The 24515-nt window shown below is 50.1% G+C and overlaps 1 protein-coding gene across 1 annotated transcript in view; it reads left to right on the top strand.

Moving 5' to 3' along the window:
• The window catches only part of LRCH1 (leucine rich repeats and calponin homology domain containing 1), a 147685-nt gene extending 126428 nt beyond the window's left edge, over positions 1-21257 (top strand). Inside the window, exons 19-20 of the mRNA XM_036011677.1 lie at positions 13575-13652; positions 19428-21257. Coding sequence (XP_035867570.1) covers positions 13575-13652; positions 19428-19634 — 285 coding nt within the window. The 3' untranslated portion in view covers positions 19635-21257. The remainder of the gene's footprint in view (positions 1-13574; positions 13653-19427) is intronic.
• Positions 21258-24515: the final 3258 nt, after the last annotated feature.

The raw sequence follows: 24515 nt of genomic DNA, 5'->3' as shown, positions 1-24515 counted from the left end.
ACAGTGAACACCAGTTCTGTAATAGTTTTAAATAGTGGATATAGCGATGTAGATTAAGCTTGGACTCTGTAACCAAATGGTTTGTGTGAATTGTATTTGCTAATGTGGTTATTTAGAAGGACTTTGAAAAAGGTGTCTGGTGGGTCTTTCGCTTTTTTTTTTAAAGATTTTATTTATTTATTTTTAGAGAGGGAAGGAAGGGAGGGAGGGAGAGAGAGAGAGAGAGAGAAACATCAATGTGCGGTTGCTGGGGGTTATGGCCTGCAACCCAGGAATGTACCCTGGCTGGGAATCGAACCTGGGACACTTTGGTTCCCAGCCCGCGCTCAATCCACTGAGCTACGCCAGCCAGGGCTAAGGTCTTTCGCTTTTTATCTGTAATCTGTGGATACTCCTTTCTGCTACCGTGATGCACGGTGGGCTTGGGGCACTGCTAATAAGATTAACAATATTAACTGCATGCAAAGTATATGACTGATAAGTACTAACCCTCAGTTTTTATCATTCTTTTTATTCCACGCGCCATCTGTCATTCCTCTTGTTGTCCATTCGAACTCAAACCCCCACCCTGTGAAACCCGCCTCATTTCCATACAACCCCTGTGCCGTCTGGGAAACGCCGCCGCCCTTCGGTCTGTCCCGGTCCTGGGGCCGCGCACGCGGACCGGCGCTGCCGCCCCTCCCGCCGGCCTAGGCCTCACTCTCCCTATCTCCTTCAACAAACTCACGCAGGCACAGACGTGGGACCGCTCTAGCTACAGCGTTCCACCTGCAGGGGACAGTGACAATGGTAGGTGGCTTTGTTCCTTTCCTTCAACGTGCTTATGAATGAGCCGATGGGTGTGCCGGCACGTGCGTTGCTGCGCCGCTGAAGGTAGAGCTGGATTTCCCGCGCATGCGCGAGCAAAGAGCCAGATGCAGAGCAGCCCCGGGGAGGGGTGGCCGGGAAAGGGCACGTGTTCTGCGCCGGCAGGTGTCAGGCTGCCTTTACTTACCCAGAGGGTTCTGAACCGGGGGAGAGCTTGACAGTCATGTCCCCTTTAGTTTCTCGGCTTGGGTTTTTGTTTTGGTTTGGTTTTGTTTTTGGCTTGTTTCCTTGCTCACAAAAAACCTGGAGTTTGCGCATTTGGCTTATTTCTGCTTGCTCCTGCATCTGAACTACAAGCTCTGAGAGTTTGGTCTTACCTGCGTTTACCACGTGGGAGATGCTCCGGGTAGTTCAGAGGCGCGTGCTGTGGCTGTGGCCGACTCTGGGGTGGTATGCTGAAAATCATGTTACCATTGAGAAACTTCTAAAAACGAAATCACTTGCCTTCCTCCTTTTTCCGTGTGGCTTTGCAAATTATCCACAGATCCTGACTTCCAATACCTTCTACCTTTTTGAGTGTAAGCTCATCTGTGGAATAGCCAAGAATGGGAACTTGGCCTGAGAATCAAATGGGCAAATGACAATCGAGGACACCTGGCTGGGATTAATGTTGGTACCTTCCCACGTCATTAAATATTTTAAATAGCTCAGGAGATGAAAGTAAAAGAAATGAATTATTTAGAGTTACACACCGCATGTAGTTGAGAGCATTGTGGTGTGCATTAGCAGTGTACAGGGAAGAGGAGGGAGGTGTGAGCAGTCACCACAAAGCCAACACAGTGGGAAGATCTGTTCCCCCATGATAGCTTTTTAAAAAAATTTAAGTGTGTTCTGTGTAAGACATAGAAAATATCTACTTAAAACATTTGCTGTGATCTCTGGTCAAAATTCAACCACAACTGCGTTCCCAGTTTTCTTCTCTGGGAGGCTGTGCCTATATCCTGGCAGGTCAGCTGTAACAGGGATTTTATTGTCTCATATCTTTCTGAATTGTTAACTGAAAAGGAGTAAACAACAGCAATAATGCAGAAGTCCCTCCACATACGATTCTGTTTTAAATGCTGGAAGTGAAGGAGGGTTCAGTGAAGGCTCTCTTGATAAACTGTTCCTTTACTTAAAAATAAAAAAGGAGGGACATTTTTGTTTTTCAGAAAACACATTTTCAGGATGTTCTCAGAAAAACATGTATGGGTCTGATGTTGTTTAAAGGAACTGAAGCCTAGAATGAAAGATTTATGTGTGATTTGGTATTTCCTTGGGAGTGATGTGTGAAACCAAAGGACTTTTTTGGTCGTTTTTCTTGTTTTTTAAGCTGGAGCAGGTCTGGACGCCTTCTCTGTAACAGTAGACCGCCCTCGTACCCTCTCTCCTTGGGATGAGCCAACTGAACCCCAGAGGTGAGGCGGCCTGTCCAGCCAGGGTGCTAGGCAGAGATGGAGGGGAGCCCCGCCCGGGGATCCCCGCTGCCCACCACACCTGCCTGCCGTGTCCAGTTGCTCTCCGAGGACTCTGTCCCATTAGGAAGGCAGACCGCCTCTTTTTTTCATTAACAGCCCTGAGAATTCACGGAGAACAGTCTCGGTGGAAATCTTTCTGAAAACAGTAACCCTGCGATGCTTACTCGGTACTTGTTGTGTGAATGAAAATGTCAACTCACGCGTGGCTACGGTGCTGTGCCACGGTGATTACAAGGGGCCTGCTTTCCACATGTACGTGGCTCGGTCAGCCACGGCAGGTGTCTGGTGGCTGTCACCGATTCCTGCGCACAGTGTGTCTGCAGTATGCCCTGGGCATCAGATAATTTTCTGTGCAGAAATCTTCTTTACGAAATACTTGTCCAGGTCCCCAGACCTGACCTTTCAGTATCTCTGTTCTCTTTGTGACGGACTTTGCCTTTCCATACGAAGGCATTGTCCATGACATTTTTAGGATTCAGGAAGCTGCCTTCTTCACGCGGGTCCACCCGTAAGGTCGCAAGGAGAAAACGGCCGCCTTTTCACGCTGTTCTCACAGGTTCCTGTTCAGTGGGATCTCCTGTTCGGTGGCCTCTCTCGGCATTTCAAAGCCGAGTTCACGGTGGTTGGGTTTCCTCATATTTTCTCCATGACTTACTGCTGGCAGCCCTCTCAACCTTTGCAAACACAACAATGGCATCCTGTTTGCAGCTCAGCCCGCAGTTTGTTTAGTTATTATTTTGGGCACAGTTAGCCACTGTCTTGCTTTGCGTGAAAATTCCCCTTTCATTTACATGTCAAGATTTAAGTACCATTTAGACTCTTATGTAAAGCAGTCGCTATTGCTTTCCTGCATTGCACTCCAAAAATATCTCATTTGAAATCCCCCCTCCCTTTTCTCTAGAACAAATTCTCCAAAAAAAAAAGAAAGAAAAGAAAGAAAGAAAAATTAAAAATGACAAACAGGCTAGCAGGGTCCCTGGGAGCTTGAATTCCCACCGTCTCCAAAGCTCTGCCTCCCGAGATAGACAGGGGGGATGTGGAGGTTGCGTCCGTCTGTAGGTCTGTCCACACACAGGTCCATCCACCTCGGAGACCCGGGCGGCTTCCCTCCCCTCCGTCCCAGCTGCTCGTAACGTGCACACTTCACTTCCATTCTGTCTCGCGCCCTCCTCGTCTTTCTCTCTCTCGCCCCTTGGCTCCGAAGTTAAAACCCACCCCATCTTCCTTGGAGTCGTTTGCCCTTTCTCATCGGCAGTGAGTGAGTTGGTGGGCGCTGACGTGCACTTATTTTAACTTGATCTTGAATGACCGCTGGAGAATGAGTGAACACAACTATCCGTCTTGAGGCTGGGGTACACACAGCCTCCCGGACATTGTACCACAATCTTGCACTCACTCTGAAAACGAGGGAACTGGGGCGGTGCGAGGCGTTTCGGTGGTGCTTGGCCTTGGTGCGTGTCAGAGTCACCTGGGCGTTTCACAGCCGCAGCGGCCGGTGCCCCGCACTCGGAGTGCTGACTCGCTCGGGGTCACCTGGAGTCTGCGCGCTGGTTACTTCGTCACTGGTCTTTCTGTGGCGTCCACGTGGGAGAAGGGGCCCGGGTTGAGGAAACTGCCCAAGACCGTGGAGGGTCAGTGTGAGCATTTTGAGGTCGGATGCTCCCTCTCGTTGGTTCTGAAGCACCGCAAGGGAGTGAAGGGAGGCACTAGTTAGATCGCTCACTCACGTTAGCTCGGGTCTACAGCTCAGGGTGTCTTTTTCAAAGCCACCGTATGTCTGCCCTTGAATTTGGTTACCTTAAGCAGCACACCCGGTCCAGGTTCTTAACTTCCACGGAGAAACTGAGAGCTAATTTCTAAACCTCATGTGTCCACCACGAAGAAATCTTCTTGCGTTAAATTTAGGTAATAAAGGTGAATGATGCAGGCTGATGATGATTGCTCTATGAAGAGTACATTTTGTGTAATATTTATCACCCCAGGCAACTTTTACAGTAGCGTGCTTTTTTTTTTTGGCTTAACTAAAAGATCGCTTACTACCCTTAGAGAAACGGTTTCTTGTTCACATTCTTAAATGTCTATTGAGTGTTACTGCACGCTACGCATGATGCTTGTTACCATGGATACAACTCCGGAAAACACAGAGATCTCTGCTTTTATGGATCATGCATTTCAGAGTCGAATGTGTTCAGACCTGGAAACTTAAGTTTTAGGAGGTTTTCCACGAGAGGAAAAACTCAGATGACCTCATCGGAGTAGGGTAATCTCAGCAGAGAGGGAGTTTTTGAAACGCTTGTTTCACTTACTCAGCCAACACCTGCTCTGTGGGGCGGGGGAGAGGTGCAGACTGGGGGCAGACGCAGACTCTCACGGCGTCTGGTGGAGAGAAGCGGACCCACACAGTGAGAGAGTGGTGCGTCCCAGGGGAGAGAGAGACACGTTGGGTGCGTTTCTGGAAGCAGCCCACTCCCGGGTCCGGGACGAGGAGGAAGGTGGCGGGTGGGGGGTGCGGCAGAAAACCGGTGGGGTGTGTCCCGTGCCTGCCAGGATGAGGCCGACACCCTGCCCAAGCACAGCCACACTCCCTGCAGGGCCTTCGCTTAGAAACGTGTCTCTCCTGCCGAGTAACTTACACGTAAGAGCAGAGCATCTTCGCATTCTTTGGATGCTATTTGACAGACAGTCTTTGATCAGTTCCACAGAACTGATCTTTTTTCTGCATCGTAAATCACCTGCCCACCTCCTCGTCCCATCCCACCCCTTAGATGTATATGTGTACACACACACTCGTACACACACTCACTCGTACACACACTCACTCATGCACACACTCATGCACATGCTCATTCGTGCACACACTCACTCTGCTCTCTCACCCCTCTTTTCTCCTCTTACTGACACTCACACCGCCAGGGTGGCTTTTGATTTGAAAAACAGCGATATTATGGCCCTTCCTACTGTCTTGTTGCCTCCAGTTCAAACTTGACTCCCCTGGATTAAGTAAGGGAACTTTTTTATGACACTTAGTGACAGGAGATCAGGGAAAACCAGAATAATTCTCCCGGGAGCACTTTCCTGAGTCTTCGTCCCAGGCCCATCACTGCATTTACTACTTAAATAGGACGTGAAGGGGAGAAACTGCAGGTGAATAATCAGAGCCACCCACCCTCTGGCCCCCATTCAGATCGTCCTGTCATAACAAAACCCAGCAGAATAAGCCTGCAATTACATGCTCTCTAGGTTTATCATTAGCCTGAAGACTCATCGATTCCACAGTAATGAATCCATTTCAAGAACTAGTAGCTGTATAGCCATGGCTTCCAACCCTTTTATGTACACTTGAAATGTTCACTTAAAAAACCACAGTTCAAGCGTGTTTTAACACGTGGTGATTAATTAACACGATTAGAGCCAATACCCAGGCATGCATTTTGTCTTTTTTTAAGACGCAGCAATTTATGATGAGACGTGACACCAGGAAATTAAAATCCAGGGGTCCAGGCATTATCTCCGCACTTCACACAGGGCTCTGACTTGAATTGTGTGTTTTTAAGCAAAAGCTCCCGCTTAATTGAACTTCCTGATCGTTTTTGTATTCAGAATGAAGTCTGCCAGTAAAAACATATTGAAAATATTAAACATGCAGTATTAGATAAGATTGCCCCCAGAAAAAAAAAAAAGGCAAAGGAAAATAAATCCTCCAAAGAAAACATTAGCTGTGTTTAAATAGTATCGGAGCGCCCCTTGCTGGCTACTTTGTGTACTACTCAGTTCTGTCTGTATTTCTTGGCTTTTTAGGCAAATTTGGTTGACTTCTTCTCTTTGTGGGGTGTGTATTATTTCTAGATTTTGCATTTTAACATATATACCCTCTGGTCAGTGTGCCTAAATGGGTAAATTTTGGGGGGGAGGTTGCATATGGTGTCCAGGCAAGTTTGATACACTTACAGTTTCTTGTGGATTTCCCATGTGGTCAGATTTTCCTTCATTCCCGTGTGCCCTGTGAGCTGCTCACTTCTCCCTGCAGGGTCGCTCCGCCCTTCTTCTTCCTTTGCGGGTCTCGCCTGTGCTTTCTAAATAACTGGCCTCACTTCCTGTGGGGTTTGGCCTGACTTCGCAGGCCTTGGTGGCAGCCCTTTGGGGACGTGCCTTTGGATCTTTTTCCCCGTGGCTTTCCTGGGTGCCCGGAGGCGGAGGCCCAGGCCCCAGGCTGACTGCCCCCCAGGGTTCCAGAAGAAACCACGTGCTTTAGAGCACCCCCCTCCCCCATGAACTCCCAGTCCAGGGCGTGTCCAGCCGTGTCCACGTTCAGTCTCCCGTCGAGCGTCGGAATGCTGATTCACGTGGCCTAGAGCTGGTTTCTAAAGGAAGCGGAGACATGGACACGCAGCGCAGGTCATTCCTCACAGCGGTTTGGCCCGGAGGGGCGAGCTGGGATTAAAACGGCACAGCTGGGTGAGCACGGAGGACGTGGTTTTATGGAGTTGTCGCAAGTTTTTTTTTATTTGAAGTCATATATTTGTAAGCCATATTTAACCTAAAAATACTAGTAAGTCAAAATAGCTCTTCAAGTGGCCCATAGGAAATGTTTGTCGAAGTAGAAGAAAAGTTCCACAACCTTCTTATTCTGCAGGATCTACGTGGTGGTGGAGGAGCTTTCTCGCACTGCACCGTGCCAGCGCAGCCCTCTGCCTCCTCTTGATTTTTAAAATTGGGGTTCTCTGCCCAAAATTTTCTGAAGGGGTCGCCTCCCCACCTCCACACACACACACACACACACACACACACAGGAGCCACACACAGCTCTCACCAGCGCTTTGCCGCCTCCTGTGTGGGAGGAAAGCTTTTGGTCTTAACAGGATAAAAAGTCTCAAGGGAGGAAGAAACTCCAGTTTAAATCTGCCCCCTGGGCTTCGTGTCATAATAAAAGCTGATCAGAAACACTCGTTACAATCACTCTGCTCTGTGTAGGATTTTTTTTTTCACGCTCTTGACTAGACTTTAAAAGCTGTCCCTCTGAGGTCCAGCGCGTCCCCTCCTCCTGCAACCGGAGGCGCACGTCCTTTCAGAGGGAGCGCGGCCGGTAGCGGCTATTCTTGGAGGTTGTAATTTTAAGGGCCTGAAGCCAAGGACAGTCTCCTCAAATGCCTCTCATCTTGCCAAGTTCTCCAAAAGGAGTCTCTGGTCCTCTCTGGAGAGCTGACGTTCTGGCTACGCTGCCGGTGACGTGGCGGAAGGCAGTTTTCCCACTCCGCAGGCAGCCGTGTAACCCTGTGGATCAGCAGTTCTTAGCCTAAGCTTCCGAAAACTTGCAGCCAACAGACATTAACCTGTGCCTATGTTACACAGGTAAAGCCGCTCCAGGGACTTCTCACTGGAAGCAGATTGTCTGAGTTGAATGAATAGACCGTGACACCTCGGGCATAGACGAAAAGTTAGAATGAATGCATTGCAGAAAGGGGAGAGGAAGGACCCTGTCCCAAGAGGTGGCCTGGGATGGTTGCAAGGATGATGCAAACTTGTCCTGGATTCAGTTTATTGTCACCAAAAACACAGCTTGTGCTAGTCCACACAACCCAGTATGATTATAACATGCAGGCTTCTTTGGAATGTTTGAGTCACGCTTTCATGCGAGGTCACACTTCCCCGTGTTTCGGTGCGGGGTCCGTGGGTGATTGGGGATGAAGGGAGAAACCCTCGGTTTCATCTGAACCTGAGTAGTGTTATGGCAGCCTCAGCCGGGCACTCCGTAAAGGCCTTTCCCGCTCTCTGTTGCAGTGTTTATGAGACCTCAGAGGAATTTGGAGTCTATAGACCCACAGTTTACAATTCGGAGGAAGATGGAGCAAATGCGAGAAGAAAAGGAACTGGTGGAACAACTCCGTGAGGTACCCAGGAAATGTTACATCCCTGAATGAAAATGTCCAGGACCGAAGCAGCATTCTGTGGGGTTGGCTCTGGACAGCCCGGTGGTTGGGGGGCCATCAGCACTGCCCCCCCCCACCCCCCGCCCCGCTGCACTTTTCCCTCGCCCACAGCAGGCCAAAATCTGAGGGCAACTTTTGACTCTCCAAAAAAAAAATGTAGCTACTTACAGCTTGTTGGCCAGAAAGAAGCATTGCGGATAACATCAACAGTTGATTAACATGCATTTAGTCTGTTAGGTGTGTTATGTGCTGTGTTCTCACTACAAACTAAAGAAAATACACTTACAGAACTGTATGTATTTACCAGGAAAAAAAAACACATGTACAAGGGGGTCCATGCCATTCAAAGCTGTGCTGGCCAAGGGTCGACTCTATTTTTACAAACTAGGCTTTGAGGCACAGCAGCTACACTGGGTTTCCAATCCAGCCAGGTTGCCTACTCACCGTTTGATAATGGACAGGTCACTGCACATTCCTGAGTGCCAGTTTGTTCAAGTATTTAAAACAAAAAAAACCTAGTTCCAATCTCCCTCAGTGTGGTTTTGTGAGTAATACATGAGATAATGTAAGTAGAACTACTTAATGCATATATGTGTGGGTGTGTGTGTATGTATAAAGCTAGCATTATTTCAATTCAGGCACACTTATAATAGCGCACCATTATTCATTTACTTAATAACAGTGTTCCATTCAAAGATGGTTATATTTATGCCAGACTGGCGGGAACTTTTTAATCAGTCACTTACCAAACTATTTGAGTTCCCATCGAAAATGAAATTTCTTGCTTGGATGACACTGAGGATTTTAAGCTCCATCATGACAGGGACCGTGGCTACTGTTGGACCACTTTTTTGCCTAAAAACACAGGGAGGGGAAAGAACAGTTTGTCCTCATTTTTAAATCTGCCCCTCGCTGCCTTGGGTCGGGCAGTGAATTTTACCCTGTAATCCAGTGCGAACCCTCCAGTATTTTGTACGGACGGGATGCCGGCCACTCTCATGGTGTTGGAGTAGCACCATGGTGTTGGAGCTGTGTACCAAATTCTCCTTTCTTCATTTTCCCCAAATTACAAAAGAAAAACTCTGACCCCTTGGCCTCCAATTTGAATACACAATTAATTTATAAGGTGTAAGAGGACATTGTGAGTCATGTACCTGTTCACCTTTGTGGATTTTATTAATTCGGGGAAAAACGCTACATTCTTTTAGAAATCCTGGGTGGCTACCTTTTTCCTTTTTTAAAATACATTTCTAATGGAAAATAAACCAGGCAATAGTCCTGATTGGAGGAAAAGAGAAGATAGAGGAATGAAGTAGGAAGATGAATCATTTTTTATCCCGCCGCTCAGAGACAGCCACTGCCAACGTTTTGGCTTCCCCAGCCTTCCCGCCCCATTTCAGCTGCTTTCGAATAGCCAGCCTCTCGAACACAGTCACGCGCGGCTGCGCAGTGGGGACGCGTTCTGGGACTCCAGCCGCCAGGCGATTCCACTGTTGCGTGCGCACGTGACGGAGGCGGTTCCACTGTTGCGTGCGCACGTGACGGAGGCGATTCCACTATTGTGTGCGCATGTGATGGAGGCGGTTCCACTGTTGCGTGCGCACGTGGCGGAGGCCGTTCCTATGCTGCATGTGCACGTGACGGGGCGGTTCCACTGTTGCGTGCGCACATGACGGAGGCGGTTCCATTGTTGCTAGTGCACGTGATGGAGGCGGTTCCATGGTTGCGTGTGTACACGACAGAGGCGGTTCCAACGTGGTGTGCGCACGTGACGGAGGTGAAGGTTCCACTGTTGCGTGCGCACGTGACGGAGGCGAAGGTTCCACTGTTGCTAGTGCACGTGATGGAGGCGGTTCCATGGTTGCGTGCACACGTCTTGGAGCGCACTCACACAAGCCTAGCTGGTACAGTCCTCCGCAGCCCGGGCAGGACGGTGTGCGGGGCCCCTTGTCGAAAACAGCATCCTTCTGACCCCCCACAGAGCATCGAGATGAGACTCAAGGTCAGCCTGCACGAGGACCTGGGGGCCGCGCTCCTGGACGGCGTCGTCCTCTGCCACCTGGTCAACCACATCCGCCCGCGATCCGTCGCCAGCATCCACGTGCCCTCCCCAGCGGTGGTAAGTGACACCGCGTAAACTAATGTTCCCGTGAAACCGACTCTTGGGGACGGGATTGCTAGCTGAAAAGGCCAGTGGGCTCCCCAAGATCCCCTCTGCTGGGCGGGCCCCCAAACACTCGGAGAGCAGAAAGGAAAGGACCTGAAGGTGTTGCATAAATGTCACTCACACGCAAGGGGAAGATAATGAAGCACAAACTTTATTACCCGGGGAGGCTCAGAGGAGAATCCCAAATTCTGAGCCCAACCCAGGCTCATCGCAGTTCCTTTAAATACTTGTTACAGAGCAAAGAAGGGAGAGGGTCTTTCTGCTAAAGCAAGGGAGTATACAGGGGCAGAAGCGGAATGAGGATCAGCATTTCGGCCTTGAGATAGCGTTACCTAGCAACTCTATTAGTCTGCTCCTTACCTAAAAATAACTTTTACTCAGCTTTTGTCCCGACAAAACTTGCAGGTGTTACAAGGAGTAGAAAGCCCCTTTGTGAGACTTTCTACTTTATTTTCCTGCCACAAAGGAAGCAACGTTTTCACTGTGAAAAGGGAGGCTATTTAAATATGTAAATGCAAGAAAGGAATTTATGTCATACACAAGGCAAATCCTATGTAGGAGATCCCTGGTTGGGTTAACTTTAAAACTTCGGGGGCACGAAGACTCATTTCTCGCAAAGGGCTATTCACACGGTGAGAAGGCTGTGGGAAAGCCTATTTGTTTTTTGGTTGGTAGCTTTTCTTCCAAACAGGATCTCTTTCCTTGGTTAATTATGGGGGGTTTTATTGGAAAGCTCCGAAAAAGTGTGGGTTCTGTGTAAAAGGGCATTAATAACCCGGAGGTTGATTAGCCAGTGGTTCAGCCAGCGACTCCCTGGGTCATTCCCGGGCTCAGAGGTGCATTGCTGGCCCGGGGGGCATGGGGAGTGTGAGGGTGAGTGGGACCCCTTGGTGTCCTACACACCCTGTCCCCGCTGTAGGGGACATTGAGCTGGCCTGTGGCCCCTCCCCCTGTACGTCACCATTCGGAAGAGGGTTAGGAAGTGGCTTGTATGGTCAGGCGGCTGCGGGTGGGGGAGTCAGGGGTGAACTTGTCTTTGACGTCTATGCAGGGTTCAGACAAACAGAGAAAAGACAAGAATTTCTAGTCTAGTGCGTGTCTTCGGGAGTTATTGAACCACTCTTCACCTCGCTCTGCTTCTCCTTACCCTGGTTCTGTTCTTGTGAGGATGAAATAAGGCCACCCAGAGGATGGGTGCAGGAAGGCAACCGTTCTTATCAGCGGTGCTTACAGAGCGGAGTTGCACCGTTCAGAGCCCGGATCTCAAGGCACCATGCTCCTGATTGGACGGGATGGGAAATGCGAGGGGCCGGCCTGGTGGCCTGCCCGCCCCTCCTCTGCCTCCAGGGCGCCCCCACCTGGCGGTGTTGGTCCTAATTTCTTTTTTTTCTCCCCTGACCTGATGATCCCATTTCAGCGGCCAGCTTCCCTTTTATACTAAGGAACACGTTTTTCCTTTGGAAAGTTTGACCGCTTTTTGCTTTAGGAAACTTAAAGGGAGGAAGATCAGCTTGTCTTCTCCTTCCAGTCCACCTCTCGCTGCCTCCCTCAGGTCCGGCCGGGCATTTGTCCTCTAACCCCGTGCAGCTCCCTGGCGTGTTTTACAGGTGGGATGCAGACTGCTGTACCGGCGTCTGAGCTGTGTGCCGAAATCTCGTGCGATAATGTTCCCCAAATTATAAGGAAGAAGCTACGAATCCCCAGCTTCCAATTTAAATGCACGGTTATTTTATAAGGTGTAAGAGGACGCTATGAATCATGTATCTGTATAGATGTGTATATTTTATTTATTCTTCAGGAAAAATGCTACATTTTGTTTGAAGTCCTTTGGTTTTCACCTTTTTTCTTCTTTAAGTAAATTTTTATATGAAAATATAATGAGAAATAATGCCTTATTGGGCAGAAAATACAGAAATCAGAAAGGAAAAAAAATCATTCCTTATCCCACTGCCCGAAGACAATCACTGTTCGTTAACATTTCAGTTACTACACCATCGGCATTCTGTCTGTGTTTAAGTTGGTTTTCAATTGTGAGCATCTCGTATCTATTAATTAGGAGTTTGTAAAATGTGTTATTAAAACCTAAGTATTTTCCCATGTCACTAAAATTCTTCCGAAATACCCGTGTTTAGTGTAACATAATGCAGTAACACATGTTAGAATGTAACACATTGTAGAAATGCAGGCTGTCGCTAAACGTCCACTTGCCGAAAATTCTTCGGCAAGCACCCTGAAGCCTCTTTGACTAGTCCAGGCCCCTGGTGGCCTGGTGGGTGTCGCCTCTGCTCCCTGGTCTCCTTGGCACTTGGGTTCTTGTCTTTCCCCTCCTAGTAACAGCTCCCCCCACCCCACTGCCAGATATGACCGATGCCACGCTATACTTGACTTTTCTTGAACTTGTCAGCATTTCAAACTGGACCCGAGCTGAGTGACCATGAGCTTGGTGTCTCTCGGTGTCACAGGTGCGTCTCAGCACCAGGTGAAGACCCTGAGGCGTGGTGACCGCTTGAGAAGAGCGGACGGGGGCGCCTTTGTACCCGGGCAACTGCCAGCATTAAGCTTGCTCATCATTCATTCACGAGACCGGTGGTGTCCTTTTACCGCGCCACGCTGAGGGACGCAGTGCGCAGTAGAGTCGCTGTCACTTAGTCGGTGTGCGAAGAGTCCCTTAAAGTGGGCTTCCTCGGTCGTGGACAGTTTGGTGACTAACCACGGGGCTCTCCCGGTTGCTGTGACGCGTGTAATCGCTGATTCTTTGAACTCCTGTGTTTGCGGCAAGCACTCCTCTAAGGGGAAGTAGGCAGCGACTTAGTGTGGGCCCTCCCTCGCGTTCCCAGGGTGGGAAGTGGTCTTCATGGAGCAGGAAACCCACTTGCACGGACCCTGCTGGGCTGACCTCAGTATTTGGGGTGGTGTTGAGCATCTTCGGGGTTTTATAGAGTGGATACAAACGTATGCATACAATGTCTGGAGAAATATAGCCCAGAATAATACTAACTTTTACCTCTAGGTGGATATTTCTGGAGGGATAAGTTTTTATGTGCTTGTATATTTTTTCTTCAGTAAAACGTCTATTGCTTGCACCATTTAGAAAGTTTAAATTTTAATGTATTATTAAAATGATGTTTTTAGTAATTCATTATTTCTGCATTACAGCCAAAGCTCAGCATGGCCAAATGCAGAAGAAACGTGGAAAACTTTTTGGAAGCATGCCGAAAACTAGGAGTGCCAGAGGTAACGTCAGACTTCTTCAAATAGCCATGTTCAGTGAAGATTTTATTTAACGTGTGTCTGCACCCTACTGAATAGGTGTACAACTTTGTACATCCTCTTTCACCTCAGTCTTTCTAAAGGAATAATATTAAATAAGTCGTATAAAATTTTAGTTTAAATTGCTCTATTGCAATGAAATAAAAAAAAGTGTCTTAAAGCGGTATGGTCAGTTCTAAGGAAAAGGGGAATATAATTTCTTTAAGGTTTTGGAATAAGCGTGTAATTCCAAACCTGACAAAAGAAAACATTTACTGAGCTGCATTTTCCCCTCCAAGAGCTGAGGGTGCCCCGGCCTCAGGGAGCCTGCAGCCAGCCCTGTGGAATAGAATCTCAGAACGGATGGCTTTCCTCATTAAAGCTCTTACGCGAGGCACAGCTGTAGTTGACACCTGATTAGTTGGTTTTCATTTCCTGTAGTTGCATATTGGGTACAAGGATCAAGCTAATCCGCATTAAAAACATGAATGGTATTATTATTAATCATTATCGTTAATAATAATAATGCGTGTGTGTTGCTTTGTGGTTTTGTTAACTGTTTGCATGTACATTTCCACCTTCAGGCTGCTGTAGCCTGGTGGGCAGGCCCCCACAGCCCACCCCAGTCTGGTCCGCCCCCCCTCTTCCCTGTAGGCAAGGCCCCAGCCTTTGCTGTTAGTAACAATAAGGTGGTTTCTCAGGGAGACAGAAGGCAATCCCCTCTGATTTGGGGGTACGTTGAGGAGTTTTTAATCATTGTGATAAACAGAAATGGACAGAAATTCTATTTCTTGTCATTTCTTCTGTCTTTTCTAATGTTCCAGGGATAAGGTAACTAGAGATTTTCATGAGATTTTGGGTGTGGGAAGAAATTACACTTTACTCTGTGGTAGGAGTGAGTTACTGCCATTGAGAAAGGCTCGTCTGCCTGCCTCCCCGCCTCCGTCCTTCCCCCCCGCCTCTCCTCCCCCCTTTCTTCCTCCTCTTCCCCCTTCCTCATCTCCCTCATTTTTAGTCTGGTGGTGGGTTAGTAATGGGCTTATCTTACTTGAGGAAAATAATTATTAAAATATTAAATCATTAATCAGATGTTATAGCAATAAAAGGAAGCTTACAAATTATTTTCTAAAAAGAGTATAGTCATATATGGACTAAATGTCTCTGACCAATTCAGATGTCTTTCAACAATGCTAATCTGTGTATCTGTATAGTGTATGCATATTTTAACGTCTCATATACATTCCTGGCTTCAAATACTTGTGACATTCTTATACACATGGCTTTGAAATAATTTCCTTCTGTCACGGGCTAATAAGATTTCCCACATATGAATTCACACTGGGGTGCCAAGTCAGATGGCGAATCATTCACGTCTGTGCTGGAAAGCACCGTGAGTTACGACTGAGCCCCTGGTGACATTTTTAAATTCATTGACTATTTTTTGGCTCGTGGCAATATACACTGAAATGGAAATGTACTTCATCATGCATTGTGAGTGAAGACTGGTAATTTTGATTTCCTTTTAAGGTGGGCCAATGGAAATTACAAAAGTGCAGAGAAAAACTTATTACAATTTTCGAACGATGCCTCTAGCACTAACGGGCATCCCGTAATTCCCGAGAAGAATTACAAGGAGTAAATGGCTGTGTGCCAGTATCCCACTGAGGCTGCTTTTGACATTGCTTTTAAGATTTGAGGTGATTTTTCAGTTTTCTTTGTGTATATGTGTGTGTATATGTGTCCATGTACTTACATAGTATTGCTGATGCGTAGTCCAGGTGCATTTACAGGTGACTAGAGTCACGTTAAACTCATTGCCACCAGAAAAAAGTTCTGTTGGTTAGTTTTAGTTAGCAGCGGAACTTTTTTAACAAGATACGTTAAAAAAAGGAAGGAATATTCTAGTGGAAAACTAGAAATTACTGACTGGGGGGCAGTGGGCAAAACTTCCTGCTTTCCTGTCTCCCAGAGTGGAGGAGGAGGAAGTTACTGGAAATAAGGAAATGTTCCCACTAGGAGTGTGATACGGAGCTGGGGGAGGGGGAATGACGCTCTCCCTCTCAGGTAGTTGCATTTCTCTCTATAGTTAAGAGGGTTGGCATTCTGAGTGTATACATGTGACATGCTACAATCGGTCATTTACACCTAAAATACAGTCATAGCACCAGGCTAGCCAAAGAGATTCTCCACCTGCAGGCATGTTAAAGACTGATGCCAATGGAACAGAACTGAGAGCCCAGAAATAAACTCACATGTGTATTAAAATTGTTTAATTTTCGACAAAGGAATGAAAACTACACAATGGGGGAAAAAGCCTCTTCAATAAACGGTGCTGGGAAAATTGGAAAGCCGCGTGCAAAGAACAAAGCTACATTACTGTTTGTCTCCATGTGCAAAAATTAACTTGAAATAGATCAAAGACTTAAGTCTAAGACCTGAAACAACAAATCACATAGAAGAAAACATAGGTACTAAATGTATGGACCTTGGTCTCAGAGAGGATTTTATGAATTTGGCCTCAAAAGCAAGGCAAGTAAAGGCAAAAATAAATGAATGGGACTAGATCAATCTAAAAAGCTTCTGCACAGGGAAAAAAAAGCCAACAAAACAAAAGCAACCAACCAAAGGGAAGAAGATACTTGCAAACAACAGCTCCCACAAGGGGTTAATGTAAAAAATATACGTAAAGATCACGTACAACTCAACACCAAATGAACGATCCAATGAAGAAAATGGGCAGAGAACCTGAACAGACAATTCTCCAAAGAAGACATACAAATGGCCAACAGATACGTGAAAATAAGGGAAATGCGCATCAGAACTACACGGAGACACCACCTCGTGCCTGTCAGAATGGCTGTCATCAACGAGACAATGGGTGGCAGGTGTGGGAGAGGCTGTGGGGGCGGGGGAAGGGAGCCTCCTCTTCTGCGGTGGGAACCCAGACTGGCGCAGCCACTGCGGGAACCGGGGCGGAGGTGCCTCAAACAGTTAAGAACAAAGTTACCCTAGGACCCAGCAAACCCCTCTTCTGGGCATCTACCCGAAACACTGGAAAACGTTCATTTGCAAAGACACATGCACCCCTGTGTTCATTGCGGCTTTGTTCACGGGGGCCGAGACGTGGAGGCGACCCCAGTGTCCCCTGGTGCACATGCAGTCGACGCCGCTCAGCCGTTAGAGAAGGTGAAATGCCGCCGTTGGTGACAGCGTGGGTGGACCTCGAGCCTATCTTGCTGAGCGAAATAAGTCAGAGAAAGCTAAGAAGCATACGATTTCACTCATGTGTGGGATAGGAAACTGAAAGCAAAAAGTGAACAAACAAGAAAGACAACCCGCAGACACACAGAACCGTGTGGTGGTGACCGGAGGGAGGGGGGTGGGGTGAAGGGTAAGTGGGGTCAGATGTCTGGTGGGGGGGGAGGGTCTGACTTTGGGTGGTGGGCACACCGTGCACTGTGTTCCGAGTCCCACGGTGCGGGCGTCCTGGTGGTTTGCAGGTGGGGGAGTGCAGGAAGGTAACGGAACTCCAGGCCTCTGCTCTTGGCGACGCAGGGGGGAGGCTGGACCTACACCCTTGAGTCTCAGCCCAGGGGCAGGGGTGGCGAGGTCGGAGCCGTGGACGCTGCAGACCGAAGCTGGGGGCAGGTTCCGGGGAGGTCCGGTGAGAGTGGCCGCAGGCCTGTTCCATCCACCGTGAGGGGTTCGGAGTGAGGCGGTGGATTGCTGGTGAGGATGCCGGGAGAGCTCACTGAAAACGGACCGGAGACCGCACTGATAGGGTCTCTCTTTCAGCACGGGGGTCACCGACTCCGCAGGGTTACTGCAGCCGGTCCCTTCCCTTCCCGCTGCGCATTCCCTGGGTTGGGGGTTTTTGTTTTCTGTTGGGGGCCAGTCCCCCCATAAAGGGACGCAGATGGAGTGAGCCTCACCGGAAGGAAGAGTGAGGGCTGCGTACCTATCTGTGAGCAGGGGGAGGGGAGCGCGAGGTTGGGGTGCCGTGGCCGCGCCTGTGCTGTGGGCTGGCGACCTCGGAGCAGTTAGCCGTTGACGGAGAACTAGCTAACTCGGAGCAGTTAAACATGGACAGAACTAGCTAACTAGGAGTAGTTGACCATTGGCTGAGAACTAGTTAACCTGGAGCAGTTAAGCATTAACTGAGGACTATCCAATTAGGAGCAGTTAAGCATTAACTGAGGACTAGCTAACTAGGAGCAGTTAACCGTTGACTGAGAAGTGGCTAACTCGGAGCAGTTGACCGTTGACTGAGAACTGGGGTGCCCTGCCCGCCTGCCGAACGGGCACACGGGGCACTGCAGAGGCAGCCGACTCGGGCTCTCTGGTGGGGCTGCTGGGGGCGGGCCATACGAGTTCCAGAGGTGTGGGGCGGGGGGTATTGAAACGTGCGCTGGACGTAGAAGGATTTGCCTTTGACCTGGAAACACCACGTTTGTGGAAATCACGTTTTATTTCGTGGATGCCTTTTGTCTCCTGTCTGCTTTGCTCGGATTTCACTGGCTAGGCACAACGCTGCGACAGAAAATGTGTGTTGCAGTAGGACACTTAGCGCCCTCTCCGTCTGTTCATCTTCGACGAGCATCTTTGTCCCAGTGGAATCCAGTCTGTGTGTAGATGTTTTAATGCTCGGGAAAACAATAGTGGTAGCTTGGTGCTTCCACATCTACTGGGAAGAGACACAGTCTCGGTAGATAGAACGTGATTTATTGTCTTAAAAAATCTTTTGTTGCTACCTTCATAAATTAAAATAAGATGAGAATGTCTTTAGTGCCCTTCAGCCCCCGTCATGTTGTAGTATCCCTCCTAACCTGAGGCCTCAGAAGATACAAGCAAGACAAACATCTCTACCAGTTGCTCTGTGATTTATATCTGCTTAGTAGTGAAGGTGAAACACAGGGCAATATTGTATCAAAATATGTCATGAAATACATATTATCTGTATTTTAAATGCTTTGCCTAATTTACAAATAAAGCTGCATGTATGAAATATATCACCGATACCTTCCATCCTTGATTAGTTTGGACAAAAACCACAACTTCCTTCATACTGACATAGCAACTATGGTCAGTGTGAATTTTAAGCTGTTGCTGTGTCTGGCTCAGGAAGTCAGACTGTCATGCATCTGTTTGCTTCTCAGCGGTAGTGGGCATCTGAAGGTGGAATCGACAGACCCAGCTTCTTGTTTTTGCATTTTTAATTCATAAAATAAGAGCTCTGCCTCCTTGCATGGTGACTCTAAAGTAGACAAAACCTGCGTGGAGATCTGAGCCCGCATGCCCCCCCCCAAGTTTACATATATATATATATATATATATATATATATATATATATATATATATATATATATATGTTTTTGTTAGGAAGCTGAAGACCTAAATGTCCCACGTGAAAAAAACTGATTTGGTGCCACCAGTGGGCACACGGCACCCCTTGAATATTGAAACTGCTGAATGCCAGAATGATGTGTAAATTGCAGAACATTCTGGTCCTTCCTAGGGAGGTTGGAGATGAAGGATCTTGGTCCTGTTCGCACAAAACGCGTCGGGCACGCTACTTGCCATTGTTACTTTGGAATGAGGTGTAAAAACCTTTGATGGCGGAACAGGTTTCACCGGCTCGCGATGAGCGGCTGCCCTCGCCCTCTGCTAGTAACCAGAAGTGTGTGCTGCTTCCCAGCTGCTCCGCACGGTTTTAACGGTGTGCACTGTCTCTCTCTGTCCTAACGGCTGCCCTGGGAATAGGCCGACCTCTGCTCTCCGGGTGACGTCCTGCGCTTGGACTTGCGCCACGTTCGAAAGACCGTTGACACCCTGCTGGCCCTCGGGGAGACACCCCCACCACCAACTCCTGCCCTCCGCGCCAGGGACCTTCTGAGCCTCTTTCTTGTCCATCTGCTCTGTGTGGCGCTGATCTATGTCACCTACCGCTGCAGCGCCCTGTCCGCGTAGCGTCCTGCGCGCCCCGCCCTCCCTCTGGCCCCGCCCCCCCCGCGCCTGCGCCTTGGCCCCGCAAGCTCCGGTCCCTGCCAGCCCTGCAGTAGCCAGCCCCGGGTGGGAGCCGGACGTTCACAAACCCGGCTTCCCAAAAGCACAAGCCCGATAGGGTGCTGCCCCCATTAGGTAGCTCACTGGAAAACGAGGACGACAGAGCGTGTTCCTACCTCACGCTTCCTCATCCCCGCGGTGCCGGGGGTCCCTCCTGTCCCGCCCGGTGGGACCCACTGCCAGGGTGGCGTGCAAGAAGCTTCCAGAGCAGGAGCATGGGGGGTATGAAAATCGTTCCTCTGCGGTGTTTTAAGTCGAATCCAGCCTAATTTGGGACTGGGCAATTGAGCTGCAGAGGGGACCCCTTGCCGCTTGCAGGGGAGACAAAAACCCAGCATTTCGGCCCAATTTGGTCCATACAAATCTTGAGTAAAAGCACAGTTGACCAAGTTGAAAAACCCCATGGGAGGACGACTGATTTGCTGGCCATTCAGTGGGATTCCTGCCTGTTTCCCCCAGTGGCACCCAGGGAGGGGTGCCGCCCACCTCTGCCCTCAGCCAGCCGGGTGCCCCACTGCTGGAGACAAAGGTGCCCGCCTGCCCGGCAGAAGGGATGCCAGGCAAGGGAGAGGCCGTCTCTGTTAGGGCGCCCCCTGGAGGATTTGCTTGCACACCGGGTCCCATCTGTCTTTGCTGCTTACTCCTTGCTGGCCTCTGCAGGCTCTTGGAACAGTGCTTTCCAGAAGAGAGGTCTATTTTTAAACACTGTAATAGGTCCTTTTGGCGTTTGCTACGCCGCATCAGCACAGCAGGTCCAGAATAGGAGGGATCGGACTGTGTGTGTTTTCAAATAAAGCCGTGAATCACGGAGCATTCTTGGTCCCGGGGCCTGAGCTGTGGTGGCAGGGGCTAATAATAAGATTGCTCTTATTTGGAAGTACAATATCTCTAGCGAATTGAAATTCCTATTTAACCTTCGTTAGCAGGCTGCTTTTATTTTTAAGTGAGCTTAAAGGATTATATATTAATGACCAGTATATCTGCTGCAGGGCCGTCTGAGCAGCCTGTAATTAGAAGATAAAACCAATAGAATATTAGCTAAGCCAAGATATTCCTGGTTCTGGGGTGTCTTTTTCTAATACGAGAAGGCCCCGCCCCAAGGTTAACATAGGCTCCCCTATTTTTCAGTCTGCATCTGCTGCTGAATAGTGTTTATTAAGCGGGGGAGCTGATGGAGTTAACTCCCTCAAGATAGATTCCTAGCTTACTGAGATGCCAGGGGCCTCCCCAGATGGCTACGATAATGATGATTTTACTTTCATGAACATGACCTTGAATCCAGGAGAGTGTATTTACAAAGATTCTTTGTTGCTAGGTCAGCTGAGAGCTTCTCACAGGAGGCACTCTTCGCGTGATGATGTCTCGAGTTCACTGAGCCTATTCCTTCCGATTCTGTGTCGGTGGGTGGAATGCAGGGTTTGTGGAAGTGCCCGAGGGCGCCCGGGTCGTGTGTGAATGTGTACTGAGCTGCCCTCGGTGCTCTCTTGTTCTCTTCCGTCTGTAACGAAATAAAGTCCCTTTGTGCCACGTCTGAGGAGCCCCCGGCGCCGTAAGCTGCCTAATAAACACACTTTGGGCGGCCGTTCTGAGTGTTTCTGGGCCCGGCGGTGCACGTGGGCGGTGCACGTGGGCGGTGCACCGGTGTGCGCGCACCCAGAGCAGCGCTCCGCGCTCCCGCCCAGCCCCGCGGGGTGCTCGGGCCTCCTATCCACGATGGATCGCCGCTGGTGGTTTCTGTTTCTCCTTTTGGGGGGCGGGGGGGGGACAAGGGGGAGAAGAGGGACGCCTCGCTGAGCGGCCCCCTGGAAGGAAACGTCACCAATAAAAACCGAGTAGACCAGTCTCCCGAGAGCGGATTCAATGTTCCGTGGCGACGTGCCTTTGTTCCCGGGCTGTGTTCTGGTTTTCAGTTCGGGGCCTGACGTGTTCTTGGACACCCCTCCATTCCTCACGTCACAAGGGGGCCCGCACCCGACGTGCCACTGCTCTCGGGGTCCGTCGGCCGGTGGTACGGGAGCCGGCCGGACTCAGGGAGTTCGGCTCTTCGGGCAAACTGGGAACGGACTGTGTCGCCCCGTCCAGCCCTTCGTGTCCGTGCAGCGTGTCAAGCCGGTCCGTGGAGCTCCTCCCAGCTGTCCGTGCTCCAGCCCCCCCCCCCCCCATGCCGGTGCACTGCTGCCATCACCGTGTGCCCGGGAGGGGGCGGGGCACCTCCTTGTCACCTGAGAGGGGTCGGGAATGGAGCCGTGGGGTGTGTGCGCGCACATACTAAATCTCCCCCCTTGGATGAGAAAGAACCTTTTTTTTTCCCCATCCCCTGGCTGATGAAAAGAACCAAGTATTTATTTATGTTTTCTTTTTGAAGCAGAAAGTTCTCTTCAGTTCTTTCGCCAGGTGGTGCATCCCCTCCCAGTGCCAGGCTGTCCACGAGGTGTGATGGCTGGTTCCTCGTAGTTCCCTGTGCAGGTGGATCCGTGGTTGGGACCCAGCTTACTGTCCCCCGGGAGGGGCATTTATGACAGTCCCTCCCCAGCCCCAGCCTCCAGCTCACTCCCGGAACCCCTCCCGTGGCAGGTCTGCCCTGCCGTGTGCGGTGTCTGTGACCTCACGCTGGTCTTTTCAGGCACCTGGGGCCCCGTCAGCGTGACCTCGGGGCACCTGCGGGCTCCTGCAGGGGGGTCTGGGGGAAAGGATGGCACGAGGGAGGCACGGGCACCTTTTCCCACCTTCTGTCTGTTCTTCGTCGCCAGCGGTAAGGGCTGACTGGTGGGAGGCCCCCGGACTCGGCCCCTGGCTCAGGTGTGAGGACACCTGGACGGTGAGAAATGGCTGCTGGCTGGAGGAATGAAGGCCCGGGAGAGGCGGCGATCTTCAGGTCCTCGGTCTGCTCTGTCTCCAAGTCCTGCTAGCAGGAGGCTGAGGCCTCAGTTCCTGCCCACCCCCTCCTCCACGGAGCCCTCGGGCCGCCCAGCCGTGACCGTCAGTATGGACCCTCTGTGGACCCCCGGAGCTGCCGCTCGTCAGTGGGACCTGCCGTCTCAGGCAGGAGCCAGGGTAGGGCCCCGGAAGGCCGAGGCTGTGTGCAGTCTCGGCCCAGGGGGAGCGTCAGCACTAACAGTGGTCCAGGAACATTCGGGACGGAACACAAGGAGACACGTGGGCAAAACCCTCGTTTTCGAACTTCTGTTTGTGTTCCTCGCCCAATGGCGCTGTCAGTCCCTTGCTGTCCTCCTGACTGATTCAGTGAGCTCACGTGTTGTGTGCGGCCCTTGCAATCCGATGCAAATACTTTGTTACAGTTGGTTTTACCTTTTAATTAATGTAGGGGTTTGACACACGGGAGCTTTAAAACTTTTAAGCAATCATTCGTTTTTATCCTTTTCCTTGTGGTTTTTCTTATATTGCTTTTTTAGCTTAGAAAATGCTTCCCAATATTTTTATAAGAGAAAATACTAGATGCTCATCTATATTTCATTAGGAGAGGTGGTTACTGTTTTTAAAACGAGTCTTTAATTCATTTCAGATTGATTTTAGCATAAAGTGAAGATGGTACTTTTTCCCCAAGTAGTGCCTCGCGCTAGGAGCGTGATCAGTGGCCATTTATGGTTTCCTGCTGGACCAGATGGGACCTGGGGCATGAGAATGAGAAAGACACGCCCTGCCCCGGTGGAGCCACCGTTGGTGATGACATGCAAGCTGCAGGTGACCGCACCGGCCTGTGGTTTCAGGAAGGGACATGCCCTGTCCTCTGGCCGTGGCCCCGGAGGAAGCCTGCTGCCCCCCGGTCCCCCTGTCCCTGGGCACAGTGTCTCACTCATACCTCAGGCTGACACTTGGCCAATCGGACTCCACGGGCCAGGAGCCTGGACTCGCCTGCCCACCTGCTGTGCCGCTGACGACAAGATGATCCCTTGAGCTCTGAACAGCCAGCTGTCTTACACTGGCATGTGGCCGCTGCTTAAGGTAGTCTGAGAGGCCCTGAATTCACCGCGAGTGCGAGAAGGAGTCCGTGGTCAGGGCAGTAAGTCGGTTGAGACAGTGTAGGAAAACTGACCTTTTGAGGCAGAGCAGCAAGTTACCAGAGGTGTCGTGTCCCTGGAAGATTGACTTCAAGACCGGAAGGCCTGTATCTGTAGTCGTTTATCGAGAGTCCGACCACTAAGGCAACAGGAAGAGCTGGTTTCTCAGCGAGAGACACAGGCAGAGGAAGCGTCTGTCCAGAGACCTTGGTTTGTCCCTGTTCAGCGCTGTCTGCGCCGGCTGGGGAGGGGCGGGGCCGCGGAGAGCACCCCGTCCTCCGTGGACCAGAGGCGGCGGTGGCGGGGACTTCTTCCCCGAGCCGGGCAGATGCACGCTGGAAGGCAGCGCCCTCCTTCCCAGGGCCGAACGACACAGGTGTAAAGTTGCTTCACCGTGTTATTTTACAGACTGTGTTGTTGAGCATGCAGCGGCCTCTATGCCAGGAATGGCTTGCGTGAATCGTTTTCCTTGAGTTGCATGCGCTGGACGTTCCCCAAGAGCGACAATGCAGCGTGAGAACGTAGCAGGCCGCTTGTGTCCTTCACCGCCGTGTGAAAGAGACTCAGAGAGGCTGCTGCCCACCATGTATTTGCCGGGCTGCTCTTAGACCCCAGACACCCACCCCTCAGCACACCTGCATTCTGGAGATCACACAGAGCAAGAGGAATAGAACCCAGGCTTGTGCTCAGTAGAACGGTGTGCGGACTGTGTAAATGAGTAGTTGAGTTGCTGAAAAATGCGTGAAAGGCTACTTGCAGTTTTGCT

Source organism: Phyllostomus discolor, chromosome 11, assembly GCF_004126475.2.
Source record: "Phyllostomus discolor isolate MPI-MPIP mPhyDis1 chromosome 11, mPhyDis1.pri.v3, whole genome shotgun sequence".
In the NCBI taxonomy this organism is placed as follows: Eukaryota; Metazoa; Chordata; class Mammalia; order Chiroptera; family Phyllostomidae; genus Phyllostomus; species Phyllostomus discolor.
The sequence above is the reverse complement of the archived record's forward strand: the minus strand, read 5'-3'. Positions and strand labels throughout refer to the sequence as shown.